This window comes from Benincasa hispida, chromosome 4 (assembly GCF_009727055.1).
Source record: "Benincasa hispida cultivar B227 chromosome 4, ASM972705v1, whole genome shotgun sequence".
In the NCBI taxonomy this organism is placed as follows: domain Eukaryota; kingdom Viridiplantae; phylum Streptophyta; class Magnoliopsida; order Cucurbitales; family Cucurbitaceae; genus Benincasa; species Benincasa hispida.
The window spans coordinates 51999727-52022501 of NC_052352.1; the positions used below are offsets into that span (position 1 = coordinate 51999727).

The 22775-nt window shown below is 32.2% G+C and overlaps 1 protein-coding gene across 1 annotated transcript; it reads right to left on the reverse strand.

Moving 5' to 3' along the window:
• Window positions 1–13056: 13056 nt before the first annotated feature.
• On the reverse strand, window positions 13057–21325 carry LOC120076494 (protein STRUBBELIG-RECEPTOR FAMILY 5). The gene is made up of 14 exons (XM_039030339.1): window positions 21025–21325; window positions 20613–20745; window positions 20433–20504; window positions 20270–20335; window positions 19630–19701; window positions 19461–19532; window positions 17938–18009; window positions 17781–17846; window positions 17613–17678; window positions 16390–16975; window positions 16012–16283; window positions 15133–15253; window positions 14757–14893; window positions 13057–13540 (listed from the first exon to the last, which is right to left on the reverse strand). Exons 1-14 carry the CDS (start codon window positions 21107–21109, stop codon window positions 13255–13257), a joined length of 2106 nt encoding a protein of 701 aa, XP_038886267.1. The 5' UTR covers window positions 21110–21325; the 3' UTR covers window positions 13057–13254.
• Window positions 21326–22775: the final 1450 nt, after the last annotated feature.

Here is a 22775-nt window from a genome sequence, read left to right on the forward strand (position 1 = left end):
ACATCAGGCGACTAATCCCATCACCTCAACCAATTTTGAGTACCTAACCAATCCCTCACAGCCAGCCAAACAATAAAAGAGTGTTGCGGAATACTACTCCCAGACCATATAAGACACGCCCAAGACACCTTTGGATGACGAGGATCCAAACTCTCCCATGCACTAGCAACAGAAAACCGACCATTAGCACTCATAACCCACACCCAATAATCCTCACCACTCACTCTAGGCTCCACAACCTTAATTAAGCCCCAAAGCTCGGGAAATTCCCACGAAACAGTAGGCCATAAACACCTACCCTCTCCATCAAAGAAATCAGTTAATCGAGCTTGCTGACTACTCGTTGCAGCATACAGAACCCTAACCCCATACGTCTCTAAGATCGAACCCCCAGGAAACCACAGATCCTACCAAACAAAACACTTCCAAAAATTCGTCCTTTTCAGACTCTATCTTGAATTTTTGTGCCAAAGTTCATGTACAAAGGTACAAAACTGCTTTCTAGGCTTCTTTAGTACCTTTTGAACCAAACTTCATCCTAATTTGAACTTGGAGCACATTTCAACAAGTAGAAACCCAAAGTTCGTCCTTTTCGAACTCTGTCTTAACCATTTTTATCTAAGTTCGTCCACACAAGTACAAAACTCCATTCCAAGGTTCATAACTACCATTTGAACCAGACTTCGTCAAAATTTGAACTCCATTCCAGGGTTCATAACTACCATTTGAACCAGACTTCGTCAAAATTTGGACTTGAAACACATTTCTACAAGTAGAAACCTAAAGTGCATCCTTTTCGAACTTTGTCTTGAACATTTGTGATAAAGTTCATCCACACAAGTACAAAACTCATTTACAGAGTTCATAAGTATCTTTTGAATCAAACATTGTCCAAATTTTGACTTAGAACACATTTCGACAAGTAGAAACCCAAAGTTTGACCTTTTCGGATTCTGTCATGACGTTTTATGCCAAAGTTAGTCCACACAAGTACAAAACACCTTTGAAGGGTTTGTAAGTATCGTTTGAACCCATCCTCGTCCAAATTTGGACTTGAAAAACATTTCGACAAGTAGAAACCCAATGTTCGTCCTTTTCGAATTCTAACTTGTACTTTTGTGCCAAAATTCGTGCACACAGGTACAAAACTCCTTTCCCCCTCATAAGTACCTTTTGAACCCTATCTTCTTCAAAATTTGGACTTGGAGAACATTTCGACAAGTAGAAACCGAAAGTACGTCCTTTTCAGGCTCTATCTTGACCCTTTATGCCAAAGTTCGTGCACACGGGTACAAAACTCATTTCCAGGATTTATAACTACCTTTTGAACCAAACATCATCAAAATTTGACTTGGAGCACATTTCGTCAAGTAAAAACCCGAAGTTTTTCCTTTTCGGACTCTGTCTTGACCTTTTGTGCCAAAGTTCGCCCACACAGATACAAAACTCCTTTCCAAATTTCACAAGAAACTTTTTAACCAAGCTTTGTCAAAATTTAAGCACATTTCAACAAGTAGAAACCAAATTTTCGTCCCTTTCGGATTATGTCTTGACCATTTGTGTCAAAGTTTGTGCACAGAAGTACAAAACTCCTTTCCACGGTTCATAAGTAGCTTTTGAACCAAACTTCGTCCTAATTTAAACTTGGAGAACATTTCGAAAAATAGAAACCCAAAGTTCGTCCTTTTCGAACTCAATATTGACCTTTTGTGCCAAAGTTCATCCACATGGGTACAAAACTCCTTTCCAGGATTCATAAGTACCTTTTGAACCAGACTTTGTCAAATTTTAGAATTAAAGCATATTTCGACAAGTAGAAACCCAAAGTTTGTCCTTTTCAAACTTTGTCTTGAACATTTGTTCCAAAGTACTACATAGGTACAAAACTCCTTTCTGTTTCATAAATACCTTTTGAACAAAACTTTGTCCAAATTTGGACTTGGAGCACATTTCAAAAAATAGAAACTCAAAATTCGTCCTTTTTAGTCATGACACTTTGTGCCAAAGTTCATCCACATAGGTACAAAACACCTTTCCAGGGTTCATAACTATCGTTTGAACCCAACTTCGTCCAAATTTTGACTTGGAGCACGTTTCGACAAGTAGAGATCCAAAGTTCTTCCTTTTTGGAATCTGCCTTGACCTTTTGTGCCAACTTTCGTGTACACAGGTACAAAACTCCTTTCCAGGGTTCATAACTACCTCTTGAACCCAATCTACCAATTTCACTACGAGAACATTTCGATAAGTAGAAACATAAAATTTGTCCTTTTCGGATTTTTTTCATGACCTTTTGTGCTAAAGTTCGTCCACACTAGTACAAAACACATTTCCATGGTTCATAAATATCTTTTGAACCCAACTTCATCCATATTTGGATTTGGAGAACATTTTGATAAGTAGAAAACCAACATTCGTCTTTTCCGGACTCCGTGTTTACCTTTTGTACCAAAGTTCCAAAATTTGGACTTGGAGAACAATTCAACATGTAGAATCCCAAAGTTTGTCCTTTCCGAACTCTATTTTCACCTTTTGTTCCAAAGTTCGTTCACACATATACAAAACTCCTTTCCAGGGTTCATAAGTATCTTTTGAACCCAACCTCTTCCAAATTTGGACATTGAGAATATTTCGACAATTAGAAACCCAATGTTTGTTCTTTTCGAACTTTGTCTTCATCTTTTGTGCCAAAGTTTCCTCCACACAGGTACACAACTGTTTTCCAGGGTTGATAAGTACCTATGAACCCAACTTCCTCCAAATTTTGACTTGGACAACATTTCGTCAAGTTTAACCCAAAGTTCGTTCTTTTCGAACTCTGTCTTGACCTTTTTTGCCAAAGTTCGTCCACAAAGGTACAAAACTCATTTCAAGTGTTCATAAGTACCTTTTGAACCAAACATCGTCCAAATTTGGACTTGGAGCACATTTCAATAAGTAAAAACCCAAAGTTCGACCTTTTTAGATTCTATCATGACGTTTTGTGCCAAAGTTCATCCACACCTATACAGACTCCTTTCCAAGGTTCATAAGTACCTTTTGAACCAAACATTATCCTAATTTGGACTTGGAGCACATTTCGACAAATAGAAACCCAAAATTCGTCCTTTTTGGATTTTGTCATGACGTTTTGTGCCTAAGTTCATCCACACTAGTGCAAAGCTCCTTTCTAAGGTCCATAAGTACCTTTTGAATAAAAATTCATCCAAATTTGGACTTGAAGAACATTTCAACAAGTAGGAACCCAAAGTTCGTCCTCTTCAAACTCTGCCTTGACCTTTTGTACCAAAGTTCGTCCATACAGGTACAAAATACCTTTCCTGTGTTGATAAGTATGTTTTGACCCCAAGTTCGTCCAAATTTGGAATTGGAGCACATTTACACAAGTAGAAACCCCAAGTTCATCTTTTTCGTTCTTTGTCTTGACCATTTGTGCCATAGTTTGTCCACATAGTACAAAACTCCTTTCCAGGATTCATAAGTACTTTTTGATCCAAACATCGTCCAAATTTGGACTTGGACCATATTTCGCCAAATAGAAACCCAAAGTTCGTCCCTTTCATTCTCTGTCTTGACCATTTGTGCCATAGTTCATCCACAAAGGTATACAACTCCTTTCCAGGGTTCATAAGTACCTTTGAACCAAACATCGTCCAAATTAGGACTTGAAAAACATTTCGACAAGTAGAAACTCAAAGTTTGTCCTTTTCAAACTCTGTCTTGACCTTTTGTGCTGAAGTTCGTCCACAAAGTTACAAACTTCTTTCCAAGGTTCATAAGTACCTTCTGAACAAGACTTCGTCGAAATGTGGACCTGAAGCACATTTCGAATATTAGAAACCCATAGTTCCTCCTTTTCGTTCCCTGTCTTGACCTTTTGTGCCATAATTTGCCCACATAGGTACAAAACTCTTTTTTAGGGTTCATAATTACCTTTTGAACCAAACATCGTCCAAATTTGGACTTGGAGCATATTTTGACAAGTAGAAACCTAAAATTCGTCCTTTTCAAATTCTATCATGATGTTTTGTGCCTATGTTTGTCCACTCCGATACAAAACGCCTTTACAGGGTTCATAAGTACCTTTTGAACCAAACTTCATCCAAATTTGGACTTGAAGAACTTTTCGACAAGTAGGAATCCAAAGTTTTGACTCTTTCAAACTCTGTCTTGATCTTTGTACCAAAGTTTATCCACACATGTACAAAACACCTTTCCTATGTTCATAAGTACCTTTTGAACCCAAGTTCGTCAAAATTTGGAATTTGAGCACATTTCAACAAATAGAAACCCAAAGTTCGTCCTTTTCGTTCTCTGTCTTGACCATTTGTGCCATAGTTCGTCCACAAAGGTACAAAATGATAAGTGCCCGTGATGTTTGTTGGATGCAAAGCTAGAGGTCCTTCTAGAATCCTTGCAAATACTCACAAAGAAAGCTACTTAGATCGAACTTAGAATCTATGATGGTCACTCTTAGATCCTAAGACAACTCACTCCAGCATTAACTTGATCAAGACTGATCCAATGAATTGATTTAAATATCAAATCTAAAGCAAGATTTGAAAGAAAAAGACAACATCAAAGGGTTGAATAAGCACAAGCTGTTTATTATCGATAATCTGAGCTTTGAAGAAAATTACAAACATTTTATAGGCCAAATGGTCATGGATAGACCAAGAAACTAAAAAGTCATTCAAATACAATTAATTGCAAATTGTAGAAGATAACACCTAGAAATTTGAAACTTAATTGTTTATTAAATTATAAGTCAAAATGCAAAACTAAGAATGTAGAAAGTCTTCAAATTGCCTTAAATATCTCCTCTGAAGGTGGCAAAGTAGATATGCACGTTTGACAAGATTTGACATCACATTTCCCCATGCAGTGCACACTTGACAGCATTTTCTTCACAAAATCTGAACACTTTTTTTTACCACCATGTCATCTTCCAAACTATAGGACTTTTCCTGTGTCATCTTCATGTCATTCTCTTCTTGACTCATCGAACTAACATTATATAAAACATTGGTCTCAAAATTATTTGCCGGTTCTTGTGAATTTGCTAGTTTTTGAAGATGTAGTGTGAATGCCTCTTGAATCTTCTTTGTCTTACTTCTTGTAATTGGTTCTTTAGGTACATGCAATGGTTCAATGGTTGAATTCACATCATCCCCCCTTTCTTTAAAAGGATTTGTCCTCAAGTCAAGGTCTTCATTCCCTACATTAAAAGGAGTCCAAATCAGCCACATTGAAAGTAGAACTTACGTTGTACTCACCTCGAAGATCCAATTTGTAGGCATTATCATTGATTTGCTCTATCACTTGAAATAGACCATCTTCTCTTAGTTAAAGTTAGACATCCTTTTATCTGAAACCTTTCCTTTCATAGATGAACCCAAACCCAATCACCGGGGTTAAAAATCATTTTCTTTCTCCCTTTGTTCATGCTATTAACAAGCTTTTGATTCTTCTTTTCAAACATTTCTTTGACTTCTTTATGCAAATTTTTTATGTATTCTGCTCTTGAAATAGCTGCATCACTGGTAAACATATTAGGTGGCAAGGGTGACAAATCTAACAGAGTTAATGGATTAAAGCCATACAAAACCTCAAAAGGTGAACAATGAGTGGCGCTATGTATTGCTCTATTGTAAGCAAACTCTACAAAAGGTAGAGTATCCTCCCAAGACTTGAGATTTTTAGACATTAATGACCTAAGCAAAGTTCCCAATGTTCTATTAACCACCTCAGTTTTCCCATCAGTTTGTGGGTGACAAGTTGTAGAAAACAAATGCTTAGTTCCCAATTTACCCCACAAAACTTTCCAAAAATGACTTAAAAATTTTGCATCTCTATCACTAACAATGGTCTTAGGAATTCCATGCATCTAACCACTTCCCTAAAGAAAAGATTAGCTACGTTAGTAGCATCATCTGTTTTATTACATGGTATGAAATGTGCCATTTTACTAAACCTATCAACCCACAAAAATGCTATCATGATGTCCCCTAGTCTTTGGTAGTCCTAAAACAAAATCCATGCTAATGTCAACCCAAGGTTCACTAGAAACATCTAAAGGTGTGTAAAAACCATGTGGTTGTGTCTTAGACTTAGCCTCCTTACATTTGAAACATTGTTTGCACACTTTATTCACATCCTTTCTCATTTTCAACCAATAAAAATGTTCAGCCAACATGTTATATGTTTTAAATTCCTCAAAATGCCCCATTAATCCTCCCCCATGAGCTTCCTTCACAAGCAACTCTCGAATGGAACACTTAGGAATACAAAGTTTTCCTTTCCTAAAAAGCATTCCATCAAACACAATATAATCATGCATGTTTTTTCCTTCTAAACATTGAATATACACATCAATTCAGATGTCTCTACTTTGTACAAATCAATCATGTGTTTAAAACCAAGAATTTTTGTACTAAGGGAAGAAAACAATCCATACCTTCTTGATAATGCATCAGCCACCACATTATCCTTACCTTTCTTGTAATGAATGACATATGGATATGTCTCAATGAACTCTACCCATTTAGCATGCCTCTTATTCAACTTTGTTTGGCTTTTGAGGTGCTTCAAGCTTTCATAATCCGTGTGGATGACAAACTCTTTTGGCCACAAGTAATGTTGCCAAACTTGCAAAGTCCTTACAAGTGCATGTAATTCCTTATCATATGTGGGGTAGCTAAGTTGTGCTTCATTTAGCTTCTCACTAAAGAACATGACTGGTCTCTTTTTTCTTACATCAAAACAGCTTCAATCCCTATACCACTTGCATCACATTCAATTTCAAAAGATTGGTCAAAGTTAGATAAAGTAAGGCAAGGTGCATTAATCAATTTATCTTTCAATTCATTGAATGCATTTTCTTGCTTTTCTTTCCATTTAAATTTCACATCATGCCTTGAATGGCTTAAAGAATAGCCATATTAGTATCTTGTACTTGTGATACTCCTTCACCCTGTGACATTTTAAAGTTAGTAATAAAAGGTCCTTACCACACTTCTCACCAAAGAACACTCGTGTTTATCACTCAAGGGTAGGCTTTTGGTACTAGGTCAAAGATGTAAGGGTTGCCTTATATTTTTGGTGCAATCTCACTAAAAGTTTGATAAAAACCAATTCAAAATGATCAACTCTCACAAGCTAAGACTAGAGTAACTAAACTTAGGCTAAAAATAAAACAAATCAAGATTTTTTTTTTCAAATGAATGACAAGAAACTTTCATGTGTTTTGGATATTTGATTTCTTTTCTTCTTTTTTTTCTACTGTTTTTTTCTCTCTTTTTTTTTTTTTTTTTTTTTTTTTTTTTGCTGATTTTTTTTTCTTGCTGACTTTTTTTTTCCTTTATGATCCAAGAGCTGATTTGAAGAAATTTTCAAGACAAGTTGCAATATGTCTTGTTACAAGATGTAAGAAATTGCTATGGAGAAAAAAATTGAAATAAAGTAAAGATAACACCTCTAAAGTCGGCCAAGAACGATGAACAAATGCTCTCATACCAAATGATAAGCGCCCGCGATGCTTGTTGGATGCAAAGCTAGATGTTCTTCAAGGATCCTTGCAAACACTCACAAAGAAAGCTACTTAGATCGAACTTAGAATCTATGATGATCATTCTTAGATCCTAAGACAACTCACTCCAGCATTAGCTTGATTAAGACTAATCCAATGAATTGATTTAAATATCAAATCTAAAGCAAGATTTGAAAGAAAAAGACACCACCAAATAGTTGAATAAGCACAAGCTTTTTACTATCGATAATCTAAGTTTTGAAGAACATTACAAACCATTTTATAGGCCAAATGGTCATGGATAGACCAAGAAACTAAAAACTCATTCAAATACAATTAATTGCAAATTGTAGAAAATAACACCTAGAAACTTGAAACTTAATTGGTTACTAAATTATAAGTCAAAACGCAAAACTAGGAATGTAGAAAGTCTTCAAATTGCCTTAAATATCTTCTCTAGAAGGCAGTAAAGTAGTTATGCACATTTGACAAGGTTTGACATCACATTTCTCTATGCTTCCCCATGCAGTGCACACTTGACAACATTTTCTTCACAAAATCTGCACACTTTTTTTTACCATCATGTCATCTTCTAAACTATAGAACTTTTCCTATACCATCTTCATGTCATTCTCTTCTTGACTCATCGAACTAACATTGTATAAAACTTTGGTCTCAAAATTATTTTTCGGTTCTTCTGAATTTGCGTTTTTGAAGATGTAGTGTGAATGCCTCTTGAATTTTTTTTGCCTTGCTTCTTGTAATTGGTTCTTTAGGTACATGCAATGGTTCAATGGTTGAATTCATATCACTGACTCTGGGTCTTGAATAAGGGGCCTCACCGTCTCATTGGAAGAAGGACTTGGTTTGTTGATCGGATCACAAACCAATTGTTCATTAGAGAATCAGTTGAACTTAAGGAACAAGAGGTAATCTCGGGGGTAAAATAGATATTTTACCCTACCATTATTACGAACAACTTGTGCAGGGTTAACTTACTAATCATGATTATATCGAATGGACATAATATATCTACAGTGAAGGGAGTGCAACTATGGTGATATGAATTCTACCATTGAAACATTGCATGTACCTAAAGGACCAATGAAAAGAAGCAAGGCAAATAAAATTCAAGAGGCATTCACACTACATCTTCAAAAAACTAGCAAATTCACAAGAACCGACAAATAATTTTGAGACCAAAGTTTTATATAATGTTAGTTCAATGAGTCAAAAAGAGAATGGCATGAAGATGACATGGGAAAATTCCTATAGTTTGAAAGATGACAGGGTAGTAAAAAAAAAAATATGCAGATTTTGTGAAGAAAATGTTGTTAAGTGTGTACTACATGGGGAAATGTGATGTCAAACCTTGTCAAACGTGCATACCTACTTTGTTGCCTTCTAGAGGAGATATTTAAGGCAATTTGAAGACCTTCTACATTCCTAATTTTGCATTTTGACTTATAATTTAGTATCAATTAAGTTTCAAGTTTCTAGGTGTTATTTTCTACAATTTATAATTAATTGTATTTGAATGACTTTTGAGTTTCTTGATCTATCCACGACTATTTGGCCTATAAAATGGCTTGTAATGTTCTTTAAAACTCAGATTATTGATAGTAAAAAGCTTGTGCTTATTCTCAACCCTTTGGTGTTGTCTTTTTCTTTCAAATTTTGCTTTAGATTTGATATTTAAATCAATTCATTGGATTAGTCTTGATCAAGCTAATTCTGGAGTGAGTTGTCTTAGGATCTAAGAGTGACCATCATAGATTCTAAGTTCGATCTAAGTAGCTTTCTTTGTAAGTGTTTGCAAGGATCCTAGAAGGACCTCTAGCTTTGCATCTAACAAGCATCACGGGCGCTTATCATATGGATTTTAGTGGAGTGACCCATTAGTTAACGAATGGGGTTAATTCGGTGTAAAGAGTTTAGCCAATTAATCTCGGATCATTGGAGCTCATTATCTGTAGGTCCACAAGGTTCTCCTACTAGCTCATAAATGGATTATCCTTAGAATAGCGTGATAAGTTAATTTGAAATGTTCAAATGAGAATTAAAGGAATTAGTAATTATATGTGATATAATTACACATTTAATTTTGGATTTGGATTTGGAATTGGAGAATTAATTAATATTTAAATATGATTTAAATATTAAATTCATGAATAGGGATTCGTGTTGGTGCATTTTGTGTAAAATTAATTAAGAATTAATTAAATTGTCTAATTATTTATTTATCATTAATTTTATAGAAAATTAATTTATAAAGTTAATTTTATAAAATTAATAAAGTTAAAATTTATTTTGGAAATCATTTTGAAATTGGAAAAAGATTGGAAAACACAAAATGGAAAAGTGGGACATTTTCACATTCTCAATATACTAGCTCACTCAATTCTCACATGATTCTTGATTCAAGCTTCCAAATATGAGGTGCTCTTCTGCAATCTTCTCCTTTGCATGATGTTCTTGCAACAAATAGGGAAGATTATACTGAGAATCGGGCATGCAAATTGTATGAACTTGCTGAAGTTTTTGATGAAAACTTGTGAGGTTGAAGAAGGTGTTCTTCAAGTTTCAGTAGTGAGATTCTTCTCTAAATTCCCTTCATTCAAACTTATTTTGAGTCCCACAACTCAATCTAAGGCTCCAAGAGAATAGTAGGGAAGACCTTGAGCTAGTTCACAAGAAGATTTGGAGAAGATTTGCAGTTGAATTCGAGATTCAAGAAGTTCTACAAAGGTATGACTTGAAATCCTCTTATTATTGTATGGACATGCCTTATTTATAACCAAAATTAATGAATTAGAATGGTTATTGATTTTTGTTACTTCCGTTGCATGCTAATATACTCTACATCCTTATCAATAATTTCTAACATCCAATGATCTCCTCTAGTGGAAAAATTTTGTATTCTTCATTTAAATGCAAAATATAATTTAATTGATCCAACATCATTCTCTCTTTTAACTTTAATTTAAAAATGTTATATTTTAGATTCATAGTTTTTTAGAATGAAAAGACCAAACTCCATTCTCTACCCCATTCTCATTATTTTTTACACACAGTAACCTTAAAATCGATATCGCGATGAAATTATTTGGTTAAAAGAAATGGAATTGAGGTGGGAGATGATTGATGAGAGTAAACCCTAATATGACTAAGTAGTAGTGATTTTGGATGAAGAAAAAGATGACTGGGTGAAAAACAACGATTTCCATCTTATTTGATGTGACTCAACCTGTCTCGATCTTGTTCGGGTCAAAATTGAACTAGGTTGGATCGATCATGTATTGACTATATAGAACCGACTCGATAGTTCGGTTAGATTTTTTGGAAACCTAACTCAGCCCAATCCGACCTATTTAAACCCTTAATTTAAATGAAATTTTAAATAATAAAATGAATTTATTTCAACAACAAAAGTAAATTATATTAGGATATATTGTTCCGAAATAAGTAATATAGTCGTGAGTTAAAATTATTAAAAATTTATACAGCACGATAGAAATGCTATCAGAGTTTATACAGCAAAATAGAAATGCTATCAGAGTTTACTACAGTAACTATAATAATAAGAAAATACTAAATAACATTATGATAGCATAAGAAGCTAGAAGTATTGTATTATATCGTTTAAAAAATGCTATTTTTAAATATAACAAAACGTCATTTTCTATCAATGATAGACATTGATGAACACTGATTGACATATTTTTTGGCAGGTTTCTATATTTAAAAGCAACCCTATAAGTTAAAGATAGTACATCTGTTTATCTATATAAACATTCATAGTTTTAATTAAAAAAAGATTAAAGAATATATAAAATGATTTTATACCAATGTATTAATCTATACCTTCATCTTTTATTATAACATTCACTATACCTCTACGAAAACATTATAAAAAGTTCAAACTTTTAATAATATGAATTGTCAAGAACTTTTGAAAAATGCTATAAAAAGTCCATATCAAAACTTTTTTTTTTTTTTTTAGCTATCGTACACGCCTCCAAAGTAAAGATATAAATATGTACATGCTTTTGTATGGTTTGATCAATAAGATAATTTGTTTTCTTACCATTTCTAAAAGAAGCATGTGAAAAAGGGAAAATTAATATAGCATTAATAACACAATTTGAAAGTAAAACAAAAGCTACAAGAACATAAACAATTTGTTGATAGAAATAGATAATCAAATCTAATATAGAACAGTGTACAAAGCTGGGAGAGGAGAAATGCAATAAAGATAGCTATGATGGTTGTATGAATTTTCCTACCCATTTTCTCTCTTCCCAACAAAACATCCTAATTTCCTTCAGCCTAGTGGCTTTCAACAGGTGCAATATAAATAATGCCTAGAATAATGACTATTCGAAAAATAAAATGCTATATCTTGTAAACTTTTAGATAATGATTCATTAGGAAGAAGATAATTAAAAGCCGAAATTCATGGAAGCACACAAAAATCTGGTTCGAAAAAAAAAACAAACGATGTACCTATATTCAACGGTAGATTCAGTATGGGCCTAGAGCTCGCTCTAGCCCCCTCAATTTAATGTTCTATATATATATAACTGGTATTATATCAAAAGCAGTAGTTAGTTCCCTAGGCCTAAGTTCAATTCTCACTCATGACATTTATTTTTATTAAATTATATAAATTCTCCCATTAATAAAATTTATAGATCCGCCACTGCCTCTACTGTCATAGGAGAAGATGTGGTCCTATACCTTCTCTAATTTCAGAGAAAGAATGATAAGAAAAATTTTGTGAAAGGAAAGAATGTGAAATAGGGTATCGAGCAGTTTAAAGATGTCAGTGTGCTTTTCTAAAATATTTCGCCCTCGTACATTAATGAATAGTAAATTTTGTAAATTTCTTAATAGCATTTTTATTAAAGTTTTATGAACAAAAGCTATAAAAAAAAAATCATATTTGTTGTAGTAAATTGATGGGAATAGTAGCCGTTACTTATTTGTTGGATTGATTCTCTTGTTCATAGCCATTCAAGTGTAGTTGTGAGGCTTTTATCATTTTTCACCCTCACTTGATTTCGTATTGCTTTGTTGTTTTTTGTTTATTTTCTGGGCTATTGTAATCATTTTTCGTCACTTATCTTATTTTGATTACAAATTTGTCTCTTTCTTTGCTTCGCAATGAAATTTATTATAAATTCCCAACCCACAAACGTTGTATAAACCTTGTATTATGTAATACACTCACCTCTCCACCTCTCCGGCTCCATCATTTTAATCCACAAATTTGAATTGAATCAACCAAGTTATACTAACCTCTCAAAAGTGGGCTAAATATGGAACAAAAAAGAGGAAAAAATGACTAAAAATTATAAGAGAAGAAATAAACTCAACACATGATTACATAGGATTGAATCACTAAATAGTCTAATTAAGCCAAAAAGTAAAAAAAAAAAAAAAAAAAAAAAAAAAAAAAAAAAAAAAAAAAAAAAAAAAAAAAAAAAAAAAAAAAAAAAAAAAAAAAAAAAAAAAAAAAAAAAGGGTTCATATGAAGTGAACTACATAGCAAAGGTTGGTATACAAAAAGGGAAAAGATGGATATGTATTAAGAGAGATGGGAATAGAATGACTAATCAATTCTCTAAATGAATGTGAAAGTAGCGTTGCATTGAAGAATGAAATGCTAGATATAATGTGTTTAGACTTGAAGAGTGTAAAAAATAGTGAGCAGAAAAAGAAAATTAATAGTCATAATCATCCATTCGTCGAGAGTTTCCAAGATCATCTCTCATGTTCATACTGGAACGTTGAACCAAAGTTACCAAAGCTTGAACCACTTCGGACATTGGAGGCCTAAATTCAGGCTCTGATTGAACGCAAAGGGCGATTATATCTGCAAATCTAGACACTGACTTTGGGGGATATAAGCCTCGCAATGCAGGATCTACCATTTTGTCCAATGCATCTATGTCATGTAGTTGTGGTGTTGCCCATCTCACTAGACATTGTTCCACTTTTGGCTTACCCCTATGACCATAACATTCAAAACCAAACCAATCAAATTCATTTTCATCTACTTTCAATTTTGTGTCTAATACATCTCTAGTCTTTAGCGAATATTTATCTCTGTTTTTTATTTTTTGAAAATTAATCTTATGATTACCATTTCAACCTATGAATAATTTTTTATCTGGTTATCTATTACTCTCTCGACTTGTTCTCGAAATTCAAGCCAAAGTTTCAAAAACTAAGGACCTGTTTAGTAACTATCTAGGTCCTGTTTGGTAACCATTTGGTTTTTAGTTTTTGTTTTTGAAAATTAAGCTTATTTCATCTACATTCCTTAGAGTGATTTGCGTCTTTCTTAACTACAATGGTTAAATTCTTAACCAAATTCTAAAAATAAAAACTACTTTTTGAAAACTATTTTTTTTAATTCTTAAATTTTTGCTTGGTTTTTTAAACCATTGATGAAAGGTAGATAATAATGGCAGAAATTGGGAGGAGGAAGTAGTATTTATAGGCTTATTTTTCAAAAACAAAAACAAAAAATAAAATGGTTACGAAACGGGAACTTAGATTTTGGCTTTTAGTTTTTGAATATTAAGCCTGCAAATCCTCTTCCACCTTAAATGTATTGCTTTCTTATCTAGTTTTTATTCATGTCTTAAAAAATCAAGCCAAATTTTGAAAATTAGGAAAAATAGTTTCCAAACAATATATACATATTTTTTAATTTGGTTAATAATTCAACTCTTTTACTAAAAAAAAGATGCAAGTCATTATAAGAAAATGTAAAGAAATAGACTTAATTTTAAAAAAACGAAATGGTTATCAAATGAGGCTTAAACAATTAAAAGTTCAAAAACTTAACAATAATTATCTTTTTTTAAAAATAACATGGAAAGTTTAAGGCCCCATCTAGTAAAACACTCATAAACAAAAATGAAAATTTACCGATATTTTTAAAAACCAAGTCAAAATTCAAAAACTAAAAAAAAAAAAAGTTTTTAAAACTTGTTTTTATTTTTAGAATTGTACTACGCAAATCAGGGTAAGAAATTGAAAGTAAATAAACTCAATTCTAAAAAACCAAAAACAAAAACAAAAATGGTTACCAAACAAGACCTTAATCACGTACTAAAATGATTTTTAAAGCATAATATGGATTTACAAGGCACAACCCTAAAAATTTAGAGATGAAACTTGTAATTTAAGACAAGACGAATAGAGTAAAACATACGAGTCATAAGGCATCCGCCCCGTCAACAATTCCAACATCACCACTCCCAAACTGTAAATGTCACTCTTCATTGTATAAGTTGAACCCTTTGTGCATTCTGGAGCATCATATCCACCTCCAGGGTTTTGGTTTCTATTCTGAAATTAATCAAATCAACAAAATTGTTTAATTTCAAACACCATGTTCTTTACTAATTCAGTTTCCTGCTTCAACTTTACTTCTATATTTATATTATAAATGAATCAATTTATATTAATCATAGAAAAGATTGGGTAAAATATGATGAAGGAATTATATTATCAATATGTAAGATGAAGCTTAGAAATGATAAATCTAATTTTATAGTAGCACAGTGTATTTTGTATGGACAGCAAACCTTATAAAATGTCGCCAAACCATAGTCTGAGAGACGAGGATTAAGTTCGGCATCGAGCAATATATTAGAGGACTTGATATTCATATGAATTATGGATGGTGAGCAAACTTCGTGAAGATACCTGAAAACAAAAATTTATAAGTTTAATTAATCCTTTTAACTTATGAAATTTTAATAAAGTTGCTAAGACCCGTTTGATAATCAATTTGGTTTTGTTTTTGTTTTTGAAAATTAAACCGACAGAGGTTACTTTCACCTCGAAATTTCTTCTTTTGTTATTTCCTTTTTACCGATAGTTTAAAAAACCAAACCAAAACTTGAAAACTTTTTTTGTCTCAGGAATTTGACTAAGAATTCAAATCATTATAAGAAATTGAGAGAAAATTGGCTTAATTTTCAGAAAAACAAAATGGTTACTAAACAAGCTTAAAATTTTTGTGTTTGATAGGTTTCTAATTTTTAAATTTATTTGGTAGTTCGTAATGAGCTGGGTTTAAAAGTTTATAGAGGTTAAACTCAAATATTCAAGTGAATATTTTTTAAAGGTTGAAACTTATAAACTACTTTGGAAGTTTATGGATCTACTTTAACGATTTTTAGAAGGGTTAGCTTTACTTAATCTCATAAATCTCTTTCTTTAAAAAAAACAATTCATTTGAAAAAAAAAAATACTTGCAATATGAAAAAATTTTATTAGACAACCGTTTGAACTGCACAAAGATAGGTGCATCTCAGATAATACCTAAATTTTTTTTTCATTTTACTTCTGTTTAATTACTCAAAATTAATTTAATATCTGATTTTATATTTTCAATTTTCAGTTCAAACATAGGGTTAAAAGGAAAGGATATAGGTAGGTAGTATAGAAAAAGCACATACTCAAGAGCTCTTGCAGTCCCCAAAGCGATTCTGACTCTAGTGTTCCAAGTGAGTGGTTTACTGAAGTCATCAGACATATGAAGAAACCCATGAAGTGAACCATTCATGAAAAATTCATAAACCAGCAAATGATGTCCCTGCTCTGAACAGAACCCAACCACTTCTGTAATGTTTGTATGATGAAGCTTTGAAATGATAGAAACTACATCACAAAACTCTTCTGTTCTCCTCCCTTGAAAAACTGATGAATCAATCTTTTTCACTGCCAGAACCTAATTACAAAACACCCATCATTCATGCATATATATATATAGCTTAAGTTTGCAAATGACACGTGTAACTTAAGTTGCATCTAAGTATGTCTCGAATCAAAATTACCTTTCCATCTCCATACTTGGCCTTATAAACACGTCCGATAGTACCCTCACCAAGAAGGCGAGCTGGAGCAAAATTAGCAGTGGCAGTTTGCAAATCAAGCAATGAATAAGAAATGGCACGAAAGGAAGTGCTTCTTCTGGAATTAAGACGGTTTGCAAACTGATTATCACTGAAGGACTGAACAGGATCAGAAGGAGCTGGTGGTGGTCTAACAACACTGAGACCTTTTATGTCAACAGAGGCATCTGAATTGAAGGACTTTCTATCAATCCCATTATTATTAGTATCATTGTTGTGCAAATTAGCCTTTGAGAGTTCTTGGGATGTGAGTGGAGTGAAGGATCTGTGTTGGCTTGTGTCCTCATCAAGATAATGGGAAGGAGGCCTTCTCCTCCTTCTTGATGTCAATCCAATCACCATTGCTATTACTGCTAAAACTCCCATTGCTATTCCTGCTATTACTAACCCACTTTTCACTGGCGATTTGTTGTTCAATTCGTCCTTGTTCGACTTCTTGCTCGCCGGAGACACCGTCCCTGGTGGTGGAGGTGGTGCTGGTCCAGATGACCAAGAATTTCCTACATATCTTCACAAATATATACATTACATTGGAAAATATTTTATGCACGGTTAAATCACATGAAAATTAATATTAATTAGATAGGAAATAACATTACAAGGGTTTGAAAATATCATGCTCATGAGTAAATTTCGATTTAATATTATATCATCTAAGATAGATTGGTAACTTCCGTAAACCGTTGGAATAACAAAATCAATTATTAGAATTGATGGATTTTCAAAGAAATCCTAACTAAATCCTATAATAGTTTATGGAACTCTTTGAATTGACTAGAGGAAAAATGATTTTTTTTTTTTTAAAAAAAAAAGTCATTTTTATTTAAGCCCTTTTGATAAATACGGTTTAAAATAAACTTGAAAGTGTTTTAAAGGCTATTTTAAATTGTTTCGGAACACTTCAATTGTTTCCAAAATGACTTCTTTTTAAATTAAACATTTGAAAAATTAAACCAAACACACCCTAAGTAAATTGATTCGCTTAAGAAAGTTTAGGGGTTTAATAATAAATTAAACTACAAATCTCACACAATGTTTATCTAATGAAAAATATAAACTTATATTACAAAAGTTTAGAAGCTAAATTGATACAATTCCTCGGGTTATAAATTGACATTTTTTCAAAAAAAAATATATATGCTTACTCCAAGTTATCTATATCTTCAAGACTCTCAGGTATCCATCCAGTAAATTTGTTATTTGCAACATTCCTACAGCCAAAAACATTAAGAAATTAATTATTGAAGGCTTCTGAATGAATTAAGAAAGGGTTTAAACAGAGACCATGCATCTTAGAGTTTGGGTCTACTTACAAATCATCAAGAGGAAGGTCAGCAAGAACATTGATTGAACCTGAAAATTTATTATCTTGTATATGCCTACAAAAATGAATTAAAATAATGTTAAAATTATTGATAAAAATGAACTCAACTAATCTTAGCCTAGGAATCTTAATTAATTGTTTCTCACAATACTGTAAGGCTTGTAAGTTTCTTAAAACTCTGAGGTAAGTTGCCTGAAATTGAGTTGTATGAGAGATCCCTGCAAAATAAACATTAAACTCTCATTGATTAGTTAATGTAAAACATTCATGAATCATAATGTTGCATATTTTCTTTTGAATGAGTCTGATGGCCTGTGAGTTGGTTTTTACGAGCATTATTCCCAACTAAGGCCACGTTTACAACAGTTGAAAGACAATCCATCAATAGTAATGTAAAAAGTGGTCCCAGTTGATTATTTTTGTTGTTGTTTACTACTTTCTGTAAACGTAATGAGATGTGGGGTCTGCCTTAAAATTTGTAATTGGATTGTGTAATTTAATCTAATTGTGATTGAAAATTACATAGGGCTCACTACCTTTACCCTTAGCATTATCGTTACCGTTATAGATGTAGTTACTATAACAGTATGAAAATGCAAACTTTAGCGTTATTGTTACCATTACTGTTAGGGTCAAGCATTAACAGTAAAATATGACAGATTCATAATTCTAATGCGATCAAAAGCAATCCAATTATGTTTATGATTCAAGCCTATTATGATTCACCCATCAATGAAATCTAATTACACCAATTTTCATGACAGTTTGGTAAACGTGGCCTAAATTTACCAAAAAAATTAGACTAGTAGCCATTTTAAAAATAAATATATCTCGATCACTTGCCAAAAATTACTTGAAAATCACCACGTGATTGGTCCATAACCATTTCAAGTCATTTTAGATTACCAAAATTTATGATGTGTTTGGAATATATTATCAAGTGTTTGATTTAAAAAATAAGTTATTTTGAAATAAATTTAAATGTTTGGCAACCACTCAAAATAACCTTTAAAACACTTTTAAATGTATTTTAAATAATTTTTATTTAAAGGGTTCAAATAAAAATGAGTTTTTTAAAAAATAAGAAAATACTTTTTTCTCTAGTCAATCAAAACATTCTTAGCTTATTAAATGAAAGTGATTATTTTCATAGGAAAATTGATTAATTTTGGTAACTCAATCTTAAACATATCCTTAATAATAATACGTTGAAGGACGTTAAGAAAGGTGAAATCCATGTTTGAGATATTTTGAGCAACTTGTCTATGAATTTTCACGTTTCTAAAAATTTTTTTTAAAAAAATACCTAATAAATTTTAAACTTTCAATTTTATTCTTAGTAGGTCTCTAGCATATTCGATATTAGTATATATATAATATATATATATATAAATGTTATACGTAAAATTAAAATTTGTACTCAATATATTTATGTTTTTTTATGAAAAAAAGAAACAAATAGGTCTAACAACTAAAAGTTTTTAGAATTGAACTAAGCTCGAGTCAATAAATTACACTTCATATAAATAGTAAATGGCACATAGGAATGAAAGCAAGCAATGGAGCAATAATGATAATAACTGATTGAATTGATTAAGGATGTTTGCAAATATTGCCAATGGAGGAAGAAAATAGAGAAGAATATAGAGTTTGAAGACATGAGACTTACAGCCTTTTGAGTTTAGAAAGCTTGCCAAACATGTCACTTAATTGGTTGCTAAGCTTGTTATGACCAAGATTTCTGCAGGCAACAAACAAATAAACCCCCCAACATATAACTCGTATAAGATGTGGCAAATATATATATACAACTTAAAACATAGTACTTTTATACTCACAAGAATTGAAGATCAGCCATCTGAGAAATGGAATAAGGCACACTACCAGTGAAGCTGTTCTCAGAAAGATCGCTACATAAATGGAAAAACATGTCAATAACCCATTGAAAAAATAGAAACCGATAGAAACGGTATTAGGGGATTATTAGGGTATTAAGGGCATAATAGAAATTAGATAGGGAGAGGGAAATGGAGGAGGTAAGCAAAGGGCTTGAGAGTCATCTCAAGATTGGGAGGGTCTAAGTACCTCGAACACTTGTTTATCTTGTATTTCTGTTACCTTTTTATATTTCAATAACGTATGATTAGAAGATATAAGACTACTCCTCTCATTATCAATTAGTTTTGATATGAAATCTTATATTTATCTAATATAGTATTAGAGCCCGTGAACGAACATTCAATCTGAAAAATGGGTTTCAACCCAAAAAGGTACTTTCTTAATGGGGCATGTTGAGAACACCACATTGAAAAGACGGGAATACCTCAAAATTTTATAGGATTCATGAGCTATTGCCAAATGATTTTGAGATAGATAGAACTTAATGCTTATTTAATAGGATTCATTTTTAAATATGTGAAATGTTTAAACACTTAGAAAGTCAACCTAAAAAGAAAGGATATGGAAACAAGCACTTACATGTGAACTGCATTAGGGGGAAGTTGATATGGGATATCGCCATTGAGGTTGTTCTTGCTCAAATCACTGTACTATCACAAGTAAGAGCATGCATATTACCTTAAATTGATGTTGATTAATTAACAAAAACATGTTTAGAACAGTAATAATAAGTAGGTCTCACAAGTAGGTGACAGATGCCAAATTTGAAAGTTGGTAACCCATCGTTCCACTAAGTCCAAAGTCTGATAAACTTCTGTAAGATATCAAAAACACCAAATTTTAACCTTTTTCCAAGTTAATAAAAAATTAACCAAAGTAACTTAATTTCAAGAAAAATAAGAGAAGGAAATTTAGAAATTACATTTCAGTGACGGACGATCCTGAGCATTGGATCCCTTCCCAAGAATCCCCACATGGATCACCGCCACTTGACCCCCAACCAGAAAGTTGTGAAGGTGAATTTAAACTGCTAAACATCACATTCAATGCAGAAACTGCGCAACATATTGCAATAATATTTCAATGGTAAATAATTTATTTCATTTTCCGATATAGCGTAATTCAATTGGTTAAAATATAAGAAAGAGTAATCTTAACATAATTTTTTTTCGAAGATGAAACTATAAAACTTTTACGAACAGAAACAAATTAAACAAGAAAAAAAAATCCATCTCCTCTATTGCATTAGAAGGTAAGAAATTGTGAAAATATTAATATAAGGAATGAGAATGAAATTGAAAAGAAGAAAAAAGAAATTGGACACGACGGGTTACCGTCTGGCGCTTTGGTTTTGGAAAAAACTCCGACGAAATGGATGAAGATCTGGATAATCCAGAAAACAAGAGCGGTGAGGTTCATATTTTGAGAAAGAAGATAACCAAAAAAGGGGTAATTGGGAATTGAAGCATTCAATTATGGAGAATTTTGGAAGAGAAATCATCAGCAGCCACTGGAAAACGAGCTCTTCAAAGTTAAATTAGGCATTTTTGCCATTTGGGTTGAATTTCAGATCAATATCCCACAAATAGGATGCAGATCTTAGAAGAAAAAACAAAAGAGGCAAATGGAGCTGTAATGCCATCATTAATACTTGAATTCTAAAATTAGTATGTAAAAGAAGGATTGTTCTTATCATGCATTATTCTTTTGACTTAGTCATTGAAGTATCTTTGTTGTGTTTTTTTTTCCTTTTCCTACAATTTGGAAATTCCTATAAAAAGTTAGTTACCCATAATTGGTGATTGTTGAGGTAGTTATTTTGATTTTGTTAATTTTCCCAATTATAGGAAGTTGGCTTGGTTTATATAATCTATTTGGGTTTGAGCTGTGTTATACAATGGGTAGTTTGCAACCATTCCTTTTCTCTCTATGCTTTTGAGACACAGAGAGGTTAGATGAGCGGTAAAAATTCAATGCCCTAAATAGGGGTGTTCAAGGATTGAATTACGTGTTTCAATATCTTTTAGATTCAATTTATTAAATTTTTTAATGATATAATGTATATAGAGAAAGATACGTCGATAAGTTATTAATTTTTTTTTAATATACTTGGTTTGATCATAAAAAAAAATCACAAAAGCTCAAAAAATGTGTGAATTATATTAGAAGTAAAGCACTTGCTTTTGAATAGATTTTTTTATTTATACGAATCAATGGGGAAAATTTCATAAAATACCTAAAAAGCAAAAATTTTTTATTGAATTTTGAGCTAAATTCCAAAAACAAAAACAACTTTTTTTAAAGCTACTTTTTTTTAGTTCTCAAAATTTGGCTTGATTTTTTAAGCTATTAATGAAAAAGTAGATAAGAAGAAATTTGGAGATGTAAATAGTATTTATATACTTAATTTTAAAAAAAAATAAAAAATAAAATGGTTACTATATGAGACTTTAGGATTTAGGATTTAGGATTAAGAATGGACATGGACGATAGTTAGATTGAAAATGGTCAAATGAAACTAAGCTACGATTGTTTTTTTTATATTTTGAAGTATTTTGATTTTCCTTTAAGGGTTTAATTTTTAATTATTTTGAAATGGGATTACTTTTTATTTCCAACAAACAGAAACAAAGTGCTGAATAATAGCTTCTCTCTCCATTGATTTACACAATGGGATTCATAGATACTCATAGAAAACGAATCGAGCTAAAGTTTATTACAACGTAAAATTGAATCACAATAATCATCAAAGTAAATCAGGATTTGGTAAGCATTTGGGCTTTCTGGGACTTTGGGCTTTGGGCCTTTAGTGTGTTAGGGATCAAATGACAAAGGCCCATCAAAAGAGGAGAAAGAGTTGAGAAAAAGATGCTGTCCCGTTTGGCAAGTCAAGGGACTGTTAAATCCACACCTTACATCTAAGGTTCCAAAAAGTTCTATTTTTGACTCGAAATCTATTAGAGACTTATTGAGATTGAAAATAGGAATCTTTCATCTTTCAGTTTCAATAGTGGTTTGTGTAGTAATTCTAAAATATGTGCCTAACATTGAAAACCTAATGCATGTATAAACTGTCAAGTAAGTA